Raw genomic sequence first — 16,640 nt, forward strand, 5'->3', positions numbered from 1 at the left:
TAATATTTTATAATAAAAAATAAAATATATTTGATTAAAGAAAATAAAGGACTAAACATAAAACTTTAATAAACTACTGAAACATAAAGTATATACAATTATATCCCTTCTATCCTTGTAATCCTTTTCTATTCTATTTGATATAGTAACCGAATTCTACTAATAATTGATCTCCCTGTGTCTTGTTACTGATAATATTTAGTTTCTTTTGCCTGGTTAACAAAGGAAATGTCTACTATGAAACCCATAATTTTTATTTCCTATCATATTAAAAAAAATAGTGATTATTTTTAATTGAGTTGAGAATTTCCACGTTAATTAGTTTTCTTGAAACTAAATCCTTCTTAATTAAATTCTAACTAATCTCGGTGTCTTGTGTTCGCCGTGAGGCAAGGATATTTTTTTATACAAAAAATGATATTTAAATATTAAAAATTTTATCATTAGATTATATTTATTTTTATTTTGTTGAGATACGTGCTACTTGGATCCTCTTTGTCAATAACTATACCATATGTTCTTTTCATGACCATTCTTATTATATTTTTATTACCTATCTAATATATTCCTATTATATTTAATTACCTACTATATTTCATTAATAGACAGCATCCAATACATTTAGATTTATATAATACATGTAATTTATATAATATTTTTATATATCTGATTTTTATTTCATTTTATTTAAATTAAATTCAAATTTATATTAATTTAGAATTTATTAAAAAAAGTAATTTAGAATTTTTAAAAATTTATTATTCTAAATTACAATTTAAAATGATTTACTACTACTATTATTATTGAAGTAAACAAAAAACACAAAATATCCCTAGTTAAAAGACAAGCAATTTTTCTTAAGAAGGATAAAAAAAATCACTACACAGCAGTGATGACTGAGAAAATACGAGGAAGGCTACAGTGTTTTGTCATTTCTTTTAATTGTTTTGGTAATAAACATCCACATCCATATCTATACATTAATGAGTGGCTACAAATCTCAAATGAGATTGATCTCATCTTTTTTAAAAATTATATAAATACCCGGATAAAAAACAAAAAAAATCTATACATTAATGAAGAAAAACATTTTGAATTCAAAACTCAAAAAACTTGATGATAATAAGATAAATAACTTATCATAATAGCTAAGTTTCTAATTAGACTATATGTACATCTATACTATTTAAACATGTTTGGTTTGAAAAGATGTAAAATATAACAATTTTTTAAACCAAACATAATTTAAATTGTGTAAACAAATGGACACTTCATGTAGACATTTTAATGTTAGTAAATTAGTCTGAACAGATATATACCATGGACCAAACCAATGAACCCATGCACCTAAACTATTTTTAAATTGCAAACCTAATCACAAGTATTTTTTTATCATTGATCAAATCCTTCATCAACAATGAAGAATTACAATTCTGAAAAGATATAATTCAATTAATTAGGTTTTAGATTTGCTATTTAGAAATTATCAATTCGAGTCTCACAAACATCAGTACTATTAAAAATTTACATGGTTGCTAACTTCAAGACCTGTAAAACTAATCAAAGTACATATAAATTAGCTTGAACATCCACATTAATAATAATAAAAAAATAATAAAAAATTATTCCCTCGCAATTAAATCTTCTCCTGAACATTTAAATTTACAACTCCCATAGCGTTTCTCTGAATTTTATAGGAAAAATATGTCGAGAATTTGAGATTTTTTTTTTTAATTTTTGCTTATTTAATTTGTCAGTCATCAAAGTCTTCAAGAGGCTAGGCAAGGCCATGCTGATTTCATATCGATAGGTTAGGTTCCTCCACCGATAAAAAGTCGTCGTTTTATGGCTTTTCTTCTAGATTAGAGCGAACCCAAAGACAAAAACAAAATAGAAAATAGAAAATGTGGTCCGAAAATTAGAAAAGAGAGTCTAAGACTTGAGAGATATTATGAGTACCACTATATACCATGTAATTTTTCCGAAATGCTTAATGTGGACTATATGTCTAGCAATTAAATGGTCTGAATTCATTTCATTTATATATAAACTATGATTGCTAACCATGCTAATTAGCCTCATTAATCAAGAGATAACCTTTTTTTTTCTCTCTTTACGACGAGAAACTTCCATTGCATGCTTATACATGATCTAGTTCATATATATTAATTAAAAGAAAAGTCTTTCTCCCAAAAAATTGTAAATAATGATAAATGGCATGAATTCCCGAAAAACACCATTGCATTTTGAAGGGTATTTGTAGCTTCAAAGGGCCTTTTTGTGATACTTGACGTCAAGGAATTATAAATTCGGTCACCAAATAGTCAAAGATCACATTTTTTTTCCTTTGTTATTATTTTTATTACTTCAAGTCATATACAATTTCTATTGATGATGCGATATGTGCCTGCGTTCACACACAAGCAAGCAAAATTTTCAAGAAATATTATTTCAGTTAACATAGATTCAACTATATAATAAGTAATTATGTTATTGAAAAAACACCTTTTGAAAAATATAAAATACTTAGAGCTATATAAGAGACTAAAACTTTCGTCTCGTAATCTATACGAGATAGTGACATCAATGTGTAGAATAATAAATCTAATTATATCATATTTAAAGACATTTACTTTTCAAAGCAAAAAGTAAAACAAGATGGTTGAGGCAACAAGAATTGAAGGACATCAACTATGGACTAGAGAAGATTATCGGAAGAAATTAAGGCTAGTTTAAAATAATGATGGTGACTGATTCTTCATCTAGGTTAAGTACGTAGTCTCGTATGCATAAAGTTTGCAGATAACATAAATGATCTAATGTCCCAAGAGAGAATCCATCACTGTTAACATGTAGTTTGCCGGCCTCATGTCAGGTATGGGAGTTAGGGCACACAAGAAATCAGTATGGATTTCATCTTCACATGTGCATCCATGCACAAATCTATACTGGTGTGTCTATATATATATATATATATATATATATATATATATATATATATATATCATGAACTCTAGTTTTTTTAAGTTATTAAAAAGTTTATATGATAATTAAATTTAAAGTTTATAAAATTAGTCAAGATACACATAAATTTATATGGTTATATTCACATGTTCATCCATGCTCAAGTCTACACAAGAAAATTATTTTTCTGATGGTTATGAGTTTGAAGATTTTTTAGGATTATTGGAGATTTATAGGATCATTAACTTTAAAATCTATAAAATAAATCGAGATGTACATAAACTGATCCAAACACTTATATTAATAATAATAATAATAATAAAAGCAGAGCATGCATGGTAGGGGTGTTCAAGAGTTTTTTAATGTTATTATCTAATGTTCATGAATTCAAGTTTCTTTAGAGTTGTTAAAAGTTTATATAATTATTAATTTAAAATCTATAAAATTAGTCAAAATACGTAAGTTGGCTTAAACACTTACATTAATAATAAAAAAATATATATACATGCATTCTAGCACCTCGTCTAGTCTTCTTCGGAGCCCATCACGCTTGCTAGACGTCCATGCTGCGGAGCACGCATGGTGGGGGTGTTCAAGAGTTCTTTAATCTAAAATACTTTCGATAATGACATACGACCAACTAATTAAGCTTAGCTCAGATGTCTGGCCTCGAGAATACTGATCCTTCGATTTTTATCAAAAGTCTAGATATCGACCTTAAGTACCGGCCTAGGGTTGATTTTATTGCAGAGGCGTGATTGTGGAAGTTTCATCTTTAATTTATAATTAATTATAGCTCTTCTTTTGTATCTCTTTGCTTGAAAGAAAAGTTGCTTCTTTATCTTTTATATGTGAAGAAAATCTTTGATTTGAACTGTTTGTGTATCGATACATATCAAACAATCAAACATTTCAATAACTTAAGTTGAAATTTTTTAAAAAATAATGATGATAGGATTGTTATCAAGATTTTGATATTATATTAAAAATTTAATTTAATATAATAACTTAAATTGTTATGGAAATTATAAAAACTAATTTTTTCAAAGATATTAAAATCGTGCGCACTCCCTTACATCAGTATAATAAAATATTTATAATGAAAAATCTATTTAAACAAAATAACCTTAAAATTCCAAATTCAAGTTTAGATTCAAAATATGTAGATAAATAGACTATTCATGAAGTCGGTTTAATAATAATTTCACAATCCTTGTTTTCTTTTATGAGATGATCCTTCAATTATCAACACTTCATTGCCTTTCTTTTCAACATTTTCCCCACCCTTTTCGAACCCATCAATCTACCGATAATTAATAGCTTGACAAAAGTTTTATATCAAAATCAGAAAAAAAACATGTTGAAAAAAGAAAAGATACGAAATCAGTTTTTTTTAATTAATATGGATGTCTAAATCAATTTGCGCGTATCTCAATTAATCATATGAGTCCTGAAACTAACGACCATATAAGTTTTTAATGATCATCATATTAGTAATCACAGAACTCAAACCTAAAATTATAAAGAAATAAACTCATTTATCCCATTTATTTCAACCATTTATCCCAAGCTATTGCATGTACACCTACTAGTTGAAAAATCAGTATTTGGATTGCCTAGCTAAAATGATCCTCTAAAATGTACACCTAGAATTTTGATATCATATTTTAAAAAATTAATTTAATATAATAATTTAAATTGTTAAAGAAGCTCTAAAATATAATTTATATTATTATTTAATAATATAAAAACTATTTTTTTAAAAAGATATTAAAATCAAACTCCTTACATTGGTATAATAAAATATTTGTAATTAATTTTTTTTAAAAATAAAAAAAACCTTAAAATAAATAGATAAATAGATGATTCATGAAGTCGGTTTAATAATAATTTTACAATCCTTGTTTTCTTTTATGAGATGATCCTCTACATATTATCAACACTTCATTGCCTTTCTTTTCAACATTTTCCCCACCCTTTTCGAATCCATCAATCTACCTATAATTAATAGCTTGACAAAAGTTTTATATCAAAATAAGAAAAAAAAAATGTTGAAAAAAAAAAGATAGAAATCAATATATTTTTTTAATTAATATAAATATCTGGACCAACTTACATATATTTTAATTAATTACACAAGTTTATAAAGTTAACAATTATATAAATTTTCGGTGATTATTATATTAGCAAACATAATAATTAAATTTAAAATTATAAAAATAAATTTATTTATCTATCCCAAGCTATTGCATGTATACCTCTACTAGTTGAAAAATCAGTATTTCGATTGCCTAGCTAATAGCTATAGTTTGACTCCGGCATGAGTACCGTACATATCGAAAGATTAAAATTGGTCAAAAATATACAAAAGGTTACTCCAAAAGAGAAGCAAAGACCACAGAAAAGATCCATGGGGGATTCTCGGAGCAAATATTATAATATTAACATTAGGGTTAAAGGGTCGCGAGGATCAAGAAGGAAACTATATTTTAACAAGGTTTCTTTGATTTTCTTTGTAATTATAGTTTTGTTTACGTACCAAAGCCAATTACCAAGAAAGATGCAGCAAATCAAGAGGACAAAGAAGAACAACGTTGGATCAAAGCAGTTGGGATCGGAGGAGACTAGAAAAATGGAGTGAAACTTCAGCTGCTGCCATTAGAGAGATTTTACTGATGATCACATGGTACTATGGTTCAAGCCAAAGCATCAACTGTCAAAACCATGTGCTTTGATCCACCCGACCCAATTATTTATTTCACATTTTTTGTCCTTTTTAGGTGAATTAAAACTCTTATATGACTATGGCAATTGTAAAATTTGTGTATGTATAAACATTTTTTTATGGAAAAGTTTGTATTTTTAAGAACAAGAAGGTGTTTTTATCATGAAATAATAATAAAAAAATTTATCTAAATGTTTCTATTTGTTAGAAAATAATATAAATCATATACTAAAGCTTTACTTAATAGTTTAAACTATTAGATTGAGATGGTTCTTTGACATGGTATCAGAACTTTGATAACCAAATGGTCACGAGTTTGAATCTCACTATCCATATTTATTTTATAAAAAAATTAAACACATGGTAAAATAAACATGTGTAAGTTTCAAGTCTAAAGATCTTTTATTTGAGGGAATGTGTTAAAAAAATAATATAAATTAATTCTAAGACCTCACCTTAAAATATTGAATTAAATTAGTTCTTTACACCTATTTTTTATAAATCTTGAAAATAATATTATTCATAACACGCGAAATTCATATACATTGAGCGAGGTACTCGATTTTTTTTTTAAAAAAAAAAAAAATTAATGAAACCAACTATCCAAGAATTAGCTGGTGGCCCTAGCTATCAAGTAAAATCATGTGAGGAAACAGTAAATGAAGACGAGATAAATTAAAATAAATGTGTCATGATTACCTTTCTTTAATTTCATGTCATTAGTAATTTAGTATTGTATTTTCATGAGCTTCCAGAATTAATTAATTGATTACTACCAGTTAGGATCTTCACAGCAGAGTAACGTGTTATTTGATGGATGCTGAAGGATTTGACATCATGTTCTGGTCTCCAGCAATAATGGAATTGACATTACAATTTCCTTTAATATTTCTTATATATATATATATATATATATATATATATATAAATGGATTATGGTTTGAATTTGTGAACCATGTTCCTCGTTTTCAGATGAGTACGGACAAGGGGCATTTAAGGGCTGAAAGGAGCATGTGTGGTGTTTGGATGTTAGGGTGCATCCATGGCTCCTCCACATGCAGCATAAAAGTGAGGGATCCTATGCTTTTTCACTTCTATTTCTTTTCTTTTTTCTCCATCTCCTCTCGAGAGCCTACAAAAGAGATTTTTAATGAGTCAATTTATAACTCGATTATTTAATTAAAACTCATGTAATATTTAATATGAAATGATATTATTTTATTTTTATTTTTTTTTTTAAAATCAAAAGAATATTATTTTATATTGATCTGAGTCAATCAAAACTGTCCCATGCAACAAATAACCCGAGTCTTTGACCAAACTAAGTTGTTTTATAGCTATATTTTTTTTCTTTGTAGGTAAGATACAAAGTTGGTGCAATTAAGATGTTCACCAAGCAGAATAACTTTCAATCAGAGGATGAAAGTGAACTTGATTTTATTATTTGGGAGTGTGATAAGATAATAATCAGATGGCCAGACCCATATGAAATTATAAACAAGCCAAGAAGAGGAAGAACTTTTGATAGCACATTTGCTTGTCCTTTTGCATCGTTTTCTTCCATAGCGGTTCAATACAGCCGAGCCCGTCATGCCACAATTAACAAGTGGACAAATCGTGGTCCAAAAAAGGAGCTAAATTGACCCAAAACGAGGGGCTATGGGCTAGCTAAAAGACATTGCTGCAAAGGTGTACAAGCCACTAGCTATGTCCAGTTTCCTCCATCCTGAAGAAAAGGCATAGAAACCTCTACAACTTCTTTTTTAAAATGCACCTTAATGTAAATAAACCATGAAGAAAGAATAATGAAAGGGAAAATAAAATATTTTTGCTAGTTAATCTTATTTTATTCTATTTTTATTTTTATATTCTAGTTTTTTTTTTTCTATATAAAGAGTTGTAATTCTATTTTAACAAGTGAGACATGAATAAAATTAGTATTCTTAGGGTTTTCTAATAATTATGGTATTTTTGGCCTTTGAGGGGTTTGCCTCTTAACAAACCTTATTATCATACATTCTCATCTATATTAATTGGTATCAAAGTCTAATAATTATTGATGGTTTTTGTTATGTACTATCAAATCACCATGGTTAGAGATCGCATAGAACATGTATTGAAGCTCAATGATTCATGGTGGTTATTGTTATGTGATGTTTAATAACCATGACTGAACAAGATTGTAGAATAAGGTGTGTTCATATAGGAGAGGAGGAGGATGTTCACACTCGAGAAAGAGACGTCCAAGAACTAGTGTGTTGTCTCTGTATCATAGTTTTGAAACCCGGCCCGATCCGGCGGGTCGACCCGAGACCTAGACGACCGGGACTGGAGCAGGGCCAGGTTGAAGAAAAAACAGGGGAAGAAAAAACCTGGCGTGACTCGGTTGATCCGGTTACAAACTTGTTGACTTTTGTTTTTTTTTACTAAAACGACGTTCTTTTGATTTTTTTTTAAAAAAATTGACTCTGCCAACCTGATGACCCTTGGACCAGGCCGGGTTTTAAAATTATGCTCTGTATTCATCAATTAATGTTATTGAAAATCCTAGCGCGATGAACAAAGATGAAATGGCTCACACAATGATATTGTGCTAGGAATCTATGATGAGATAATCCATACACAAAATTATTTATGGAGAAAGGTAATTTTTGACCGAGTATGAACTTGAGAATGAATCTTTTAATTACAACTCGAGGAGATTGATGCAAAAGCTTTTTATGGAAAAACAAATCTTTTTCTTGGTTAATTTGATTTTTTTTTATTATTTTTCTATTGTGAATTATTAATCTTTTCCAAATTTTTTTCTTCTATTTGAAAGAAATAATTTTTCTATTTTAATTTTTTATTCAGCATTATTAGAGTTTTTTTTCTTCTATACAAATGATTATAATAGCATTTTTAAGATGCTTACCGTATCCTGGGATACATTGATATCTTACATACAAAGCTGAACCCAAATTAAATGCGGTATCAATTCAAATATGTAAGTTCTCAAGCACATGCAGGCTTGTATATATATGGGCTCAGGTGATTCACCTTCATTTATTTTCTTCTAAAATTGTGAAATCAAGTGAAAAATAAATATTTCTATATGTTTATTATAATGTAACTTAGATATTGTTTGTTTTTATGTTTTAAAAATGTTTTTTTTAAAAAAATATTTTTTTATTTTTTTCTTTACTTCAAATTAATATTTTTTTGGTATTTTTAAATTATTTTGATGTGCTGATATCATTTTTTTTAAAAAAAAATATTTTGATATATTTCTAAATTTTTTTTTTAAAAAAAATATAATGACATAATATTTAACAAGTGGTGTCATTCCTATATATTCTATAGTTTGTCCATCCCAGTACATAATCTATTTTGTTACTTACTATACTAAAACACTCTTAATTAGATTTTTCACATACTTTATCTTTTGATATAAAATATGGTCATATTTTTTTTTTCTTGTTAATTAAGGGGTATTTTTTTTTTCCTTTTCCATATTACGAATGTGATATTGATGTGAAAAAGGAAATATAACAAAGCAACTAAGATTTTGAAAACTTTGATTTTTATATATTCATTGTTTTCTATTCGAATTGATTCTGAATCTCAATAATTATAAAATTAATTCTAATAAAATTTGACATGCTAATTATAGAGTGAAAATAACATTTCTTAATTTATCTAATTAATTCACATGCTAATTATAGGAAGTGGTAATAATCAATGGACTAAATATTGTACGTGCTTCAACAGCCACGCCTCTAAAAAGAAGCCTCATCAACCATCACAATTAATCTAACCCCAGCTGGGCATGCAGATTGCATATAAATACAGATCAATCAATTCTTCAGAAAGAAAACACAAAATCAAGAAAATGAGTTTAGCTGTCGTCAACGAGACAACAGTGACAACATTTGTCGAAGACATGAAAGCATTCGAGAACTGTGTCAAGGAATGTTTCGAGATGCTTGATGTAGACGGCGATGGAGTGCTTTCACGATCTGAGCTTCGTGAGGGATTTTGTAAACTTATGTCATTAGGGCATGAATCCAGCAAGAAAGAGAAGATTGACCATCTTTTCGATACCATTTTCGACAGGTTTGACGAGGATCAAAATGGGAGCATCGATCCTCGAGAGTTCAAGGGCTTGATCAGGGAGCTCATGGCTGCAATGGGACGTGGGTTGGGTAATTCTCCAGTTCTGGTGGCTCTTGAAATAGATAGCTTGCTTATGAAGGCCGTGGAGCATGAATTTGGCCAGATATGATCAAAAGAAGAAGGGTTCTTCAAGTTTAGCACATGGAGTTGCTTCCCCGTCATCGAACGATTACGTGCAATGTCTAGCAACATCAAATACTGCACCGTTTGCTTGGACACAATTGGCAGGGTGAAGAGTGTTTTTTCATTATTTAAGTTGTTTTTGCTTTCAAATTGTGTTTTTAAAGGGTTTATTTTTGTATTATTTTGATGTGTTAATGTTAAAATATATATGTATTAATTTAATGTATTTTCGAATGAAAAACAATTTGAAAAGTAACAATTACCACGACGTCAAACATTACTATAACTTTTTTTTTTAAATGATATCATTTTACTTTCTTATATAAAAAAAATAACTTGAGCTATATCTCGAGACTTATTTCGAGTTGAAACAATGCCTATGCCCTTAAATTGGCTGTGAAAGTGAATTTCTTTTACCTGATGACTTTGACTAACTACCAACTAAGCAATCAATGAGTATTGTAATTAACCACAAAACAAAATTATAATTGAGTATTGATATGATAATTAAAGAAAATAAAAGATATTGTTAAAGAGAGTAACGAAAAAAGAGTAACAAAAAAAAAACAGAGAAGGCATCTGAAAATAACAAGTATGTTTGGTATTATGGTAATTTTTATAGTTGTAGTTTGAAAAAAAATTATTTTATAAAAAGTATTTTTGGTTGGGATTGGTTTGATATTTATATATGTTTGGTTAAAACTGTGGTTGAAATTGAGGTTGAACAAAAAATAGTTTATGTGTTTTGTTAAAAGAATACTTTTCAAATTGACATTATATATATATTGATGGTTTTTAATTTAAATATTGTAGATTTAACTACTGCTATTACATCATGAAATAAATAATACTTATATAAAATATTTTTTATTATTCAATTAAACTATCTACAATTTATCATGTAAGAAATCCATCCGATAAGGACTATAATTTTCTTGATTTTTTAAGCACGCAACAACATCATATAAACTATCATTAAGAACAAAATTGGGATTGCGATCAAATTCTGCAAATGCTACGTCATCAAGCAATCTCCTTCTAGTTTTTCGAATAAAACACAATTAAAAATAAAAATAAAAATTGAACTATTTTTTTAATTGGGTCGGACCTGGTTCAATGTATTTAGCTTTGGATCAGACCCGGCCCGGTCAAAACAGTAGAGCCACTCTCCAGTGTTCACTTAAGTGAACAGTGGAGAGTCAATTATAATTTCCTCTCTATTGTTCACATGATATGGTAAAGCATCTCTCAGCTGCTTTTCATAAATTTACGATTAAAATACATTTTATATGGATCCCACACCAATAATAAAGAGAGTTTTAGCATTAATAAACATATTATTTGTACGGCAAACGGGCACAAAGAAACATCTCCATAGACTTCTTGTTTTTTGCAAAGGTTTTTGTTCGTTTGGCCTTTTTTTTTTTTTTTTTTAAACAATTAAAATAAGCAAAGCAAGCAGAAAACAAGGAATGGATAGGCTGCCAAACCAAGAAGGATCGAATAAAATCTATTTAAATAGAAAGGGACGATGGACCTCACTCACCTATAGCTAACAAAAATGAAACTTATGATCTGATGTCTTTTGTCCACCATCGTAGCCAGCCTTGCTCGGTATCTTTTTGGAAGCATGAAAATATGCAAATTACAAAAGGAAGAGACATGCATGCCTTGTACCACATTACCTTTTCATCTACTTATTATTATTATTATTTTTATGCATCGAGTGCACCTGTCTGCCTATATATATAAATGTCTTGCCACAAACTTCCAATTTTGCATTTCCAACGAGCATAGAATAGACCCAAAAGGTGAAACTTTTAGCACCCACCACTTCATGACAATGGAGTGCATGTTTAGAGAAAATATGGATAAGTTATTTTTAAAAGTGGTTTTTATCTAAAAATATATTGAAATAATTTTTTTAAAATTTATTTTAGAAATTAATATATATATTAAAATATTTTAAAATAAAAAAATAAAATCTTTTTTTAAAAAACACTTTCAAAATAATAAAAAAAAAAAACAAAACACTACAAAAGTAGTTGAGCAATGAGAACTCTCTTTTACAGTAGGCCCCGTCTCTCTACTTTATATATAAAAAAGGACATAGCAAAACTTATAGATGTTAAATTTAGTATAATTTATCAAAATCTAGTTTTTATAGTATGATACAAGTTAGTGATTGATATTTTTAATAATCAAATTGACTTGTTTATACTTAGTTAAACTTGATATTCCGATACGAGGTTTAAAAAAGAAAGAAAATAAAACACTAGTTTTTTAAAAACATTATTGATTTGGATTCATCAAATTAACATTAAATTAACCCATAATCCAATTTTTTCACAGACCGATTCCAAAGCCTAAATTGACTGCTTCAGGGAAAAGAAGAGAGTAGTAATATAAAGAGGCACCGTAACCCTCTTGTATGACTGAAAGAGAGAAATTAATAAATCAAAGTCACCGATTGTAATGGTGACTGAGAAAGAAGGGCCGGCCAGTGCATCCCAGCTCATATTCCCAAGAGATACTCAGATTCCAAAGCCCTTTCAGAGGCGCAAATCAAGGAAGGGAACATGAACTGGAAGCCTTTATAGCTGCCACCGATGACCGTGATGATGGATGACGGCAACCTTCAGCCCTGAGCTTCCATCTTTCAAGATTCAAAGCACCAATTTCGCCACCCTCTCCTCTCAAGTTTAAATTTATAGCAATGATACCAAGGTATTATTCGTTTTTATGTTTACAAGTATATTTATGCGTGCTTGGCTTAGAAAATATATTAAATTGAACTTTTAAATTTAATAGGAAAGAATAAACATAATGCTTAAACTATAGCTACCAATACTAATTTGATAGGAAAGAAACGAAAAAAACACAAGAAGAAAATAATTTTAAAATTAGAAAAAATATTATTATTATTATTTTTAATTCGGTTTGATTTTTATAAATTATTATCAATTTAACTAGTTTTTTTAATAGATTAATTTTTTCAATTAATTATTTTTAGTTTTCTCTAGACGTGATTTTCTTTTTTCTTCTTGTTTCTACCTAGTTTTTAGCTCCAACGTACACAGCAATTTATGAGATTTCCTCGAGAATACAACTACAATAATAATGACCAGGCGTGGGTGTTTTACCGAAAAACCCCAAGTATTAATTGTTATAATTAAACTATATTAAATTTTCTTACACTAAACCCCAGCCTCAATGGGTTCAATAGTTTAGTTGGACCGGAACAAAACCAATCCTATGTTAAGGTTCAATAGTGGTTTAGTTTGATTCAATACTGAGTTACAGCCAAAGCAACACTATTTTAGATAAAAAAAATAAAAAATAATCTTTGAAATTAACTCCAACTGGTTTTAATTAAGTTATTTGAATCACCCAAATTTAACTAAGTCAACATCTAATGCTAGTTTAAACAAAAAAACAATTAGCTAGGATTAGATTTTGAGTCAACGATGATCAAACATGCTTAATATCCATAATTAATATCCATAATTTTAATATCAATGAATCATTTTAGTTTAATAATTAGATAAAGTCTTTAGATATGATTTATATTATTTTTTAACAGATTTTTTCAAATAAAAATAATTTAGACTTGAAACTTGTACATGTTATATTTAATTTTTATATAAAAAAATAAAAATGATAAGATTTAAATTCGTAACTGTTTGATTATCAAGGTTTTAATATTATAATAAAAAATCATCTCAACTCAATAGTTTAAACAGTCTTGTAAGATTCAAAATATAATTTATATTATATAAATAAAATTTTAATATATAATTTATATTATTCTTACCTGTTAAAAACAAAATCATATATTTTACCCTCTCTGGCCCTTTTTATCCCCGTCTCTCCCTCCCTGGTAGGAAATAAACAAAAAGCCAAATCAACAATATTACCGCCAAACCACCATAAACCAGCTCTTCAAAGCCCCTCGTGCACGCTCCCTCTGTCTCTCAAACTTGCCTGGGAGTTCTCCAATGTTTTTGGTGAAAAGCATAAACAAGTTCAACAACATGATCCCAGCATGTTTCAGCAATCCCAGCACGCTCTCAAGTGCCTCTCAAGTGTCTCAAAATCTCATAACATGTATCTACCAGACTCAGCTCGGCAACTCACCAACCTATCTCACACTCGCTTGGTCAAAAACCCTCTTCTCCCACTCCCTAACCATCTACGCAGCTGATTCTTTCTCCATCACCATCTCTTTGTACCCATCAGCCTTTTCTCTCTTTCGAAACAAACCAGGCTCCAAATCCATCTACTTGACCCGCCACCATTATAAGAAAATCAAGCTCTACTGGGACTTCACTAGAGCTGAATTCACTCACAACTCGGCGGAGCCGGAATCTCGCTTCTACATTGCCATTTCTTGCAATGCAAGATTGGAGTTCTTGCTAGGTGATCTGTGCCCTGAGTTGACTAGGAGGTCCGGGCTGGTCATAGCTCGCCAACTGGGTGAACCGGCTCTGTTGTCTCGGAGGGAGCATGTGTTTGGGCTCAGGAGTTATGTGTCCAGGGCTAATTTCTTGGGGTCCAAGCATGAAATTGAAATAGAGTGCGGTGGGGGTGTGCTTGTAGTAAAAGTTGATGGTGAAATTAGTCTTGTTATCAAGAAGTTGGCTTGGAAATTTAGAGGCAATGAAAGAATTCATGTTGGCGGGCTAGAAGTTGAATTCTTTTGGGATGTGTTCAATTGGGTCAACAACAACAATTGTAACAATTACGACAGTCTTGGCAGTGCTCCCAGAGGTCATGGTGTGTTTATTTTTCAAGTTGGTGATGGTGGAGTGTGGCCTGAAATGGTTGGTCCAGAGAAGAGATTGATCAGGAAGAGCATGTCGATGGCGGGGCCAACATCGACTCCGCGGCCAGTGTCCTTGTCATCGCCTTCTCCGTCGTGCTCTAGTGTGTTGCAATGGGCTGAGGAGAGTGGTGATTGTAGGAGAAGCTCATGCTCTTCATCCACTACCAGGTCGTGTGGGAGCAATAGTGGAGGGTTCTCTTTGCTGTTGTATGCTTGGAGGAAGGATTGAAACCTGAGAACGTGGATTCTTCAATGAGCTTTCAAATTTGTGGATCATTGATACTTTTTTTATTTGATAAAGCGTTTGGATTTTGAAAATGCTTCAAATTAATACATGTTGTGTTTGCTGGTTTTTTAAAGAAGAGAGGAACAGACACGAATCGGAGCTCAAAAAGACCATGCAATGACCTTAATTGGCAAGAAAGCTTCCAGTTGATGGCAATCATTATCCCCAGCAGAAATCATCTTTCACTGCAAGACTTTCTTCTTTCAAACCTGTTCTTAAGTGGCAAAGACACCAAGTTCTCTTAAGTGGCAAAGACACCAAGTTCAAAAGCCCTAATATTGATTGATCAGTAGCCCCACACGACCAGAAACTGAAAAGCAGAGAGAAACATCGCTACCATGCGCGCATGCACCTCCACCTCCACCTCCACCAGCACCTAGGATTCTCAGATACTTGTGTCAAACAAGACTGGGAAGTTCAACTAGGTTGGTTCCTTTTTATTTTTTTGTCAGTGTTAAAACACTTCCTGCGCGAAAACACACGAGTAGCTCTCATCACTAAGTTGATGCACTGCTCCTGCATCATTACAATAGTATTCCTTTTGTCCTTTTCTAATCATCTTCCTAACTTGAAAAAGAAAACATACAAGTATATATATATATATTAATCGAGTGACGACAGTACTAAACTCCAATTCATGGGAACATTAGCCCTTTTAAGCTCTAATTAATAACCTATCTCTCTCGCTCTTAACAATCTTCATTGTCCTTTTAGTGACACCGCCTAGCTTCATATGGGACTGCGCTGCGGTGGAATCGGTTTTTTTATTAAGTTCCTATCAAACGGATGATTCATAATAAAGCAAACATGAGGTGTTTTTGTCATGCTACATCCTAAAATATCGAACTTAAACATAATAAGAAATATGTATTTATTAGTACAAAACAATAATCAAAGCTGTAATCTAGCAGGTTAGGATACTCGTATTCAAGTCTCGGTGATTTATATGAATTTTACCGCAGGTTTAGATTTCCAGACATTTTCTCAAATCCAAACACCGGCCTCTCAAAGCTTGGGGTAAGTATCTGTACAATTGCTTCAAGCACAGAAACATTCCATAGCAAACTGTCAAATTACGATGATATTTAGAAATAAAAAATTGTCGTATTATTATTGAGTTATTCAACTATTTATCAGATTTCACAGTTAAAAATACGACAATCCTTCACATCTTCACTGCTATTGCCTCACAAAACTGAAGTTTCAAAGCTCACAATTGCAGTGCAATGATCATAAAATCAGAACTGTTAAAAACTTAAAACTATATTCCATCAATCATACGTTTACTCGTTTTTGCTTCCAACATCCATCATGCCTTGCAGTCTTGATCAACGAAATAGAAATTAGAAAACTGTCATAATGGATAAGCAAGATCGGCTGAAACAGAATCATAGGTTTCGAGACCTCAGGGAGGCACAAAGAACAAAGAATCCTGCAACGTATGTGAATTTAACTACTCGGAATAGACTTACACTCTTCATTTAGCACCAACGCAATTTCCAAAGGAATATTGAAGTTGGCAGATTCAAGCAAACTAACGAAGAGAGACATAATTTAGTTTG

The 16,640-nt window shown here is 30.3% G+C and overlaps 2 protein-coding genes across 2 annotated transcripts; both read left to right on the plus strand.

Annotated features, from left to right (window-relative positions):
- Positions 1 to 9,560: 9,560 nt before the first annotated feature.
- LOC118051368 (uncharacterized) lies at positions 9,561 to 9,953 on the plus strand. Its single transcript, XM_035061980.2, has one exon. It carries the CDS (start codon positions 9,561 to 9,563, stop codon positions 9,951 to 9,953), a length of 393 nt encoding a protein of 130 aa, XP_034917871.1.
- A 3,784-nt stretch (positions 9,954 to 13,737) lies between these two features.
- LOC118051367 (uncharacterized) lies at positions 13,738 to 15,561 on the plus strand. The gene has a single exon (XM_035061979.2). It carries the CDS (start codon positions 13,966 to 13,968, stop codon positions 15,019 to 15,021), a length of 1,056 nt encoding a protein of 351 aa, XP_034917870.1. The 5' UTR covers positions 13,738 to 13,965; the 3' UTR covers positions 15,022 to 15,561.
- The last annotated feature ends 1,079 nt before the right edge of the window (positions 15,562 to 16,640 follow it).

Source organism: Populus alba, chromosome 5 (assembly GCF_005239225.2).
Source record: "Populus alba chromosome 5, ASM523922v2, whole genome shotgun sequence".
Classification (NCBI taxonomy): Eukaryota; Viridiplantae; Streptophyta; class Magnoliopsida; order Malpighiales; family Salicaceae; genus Populus; species Populus alba.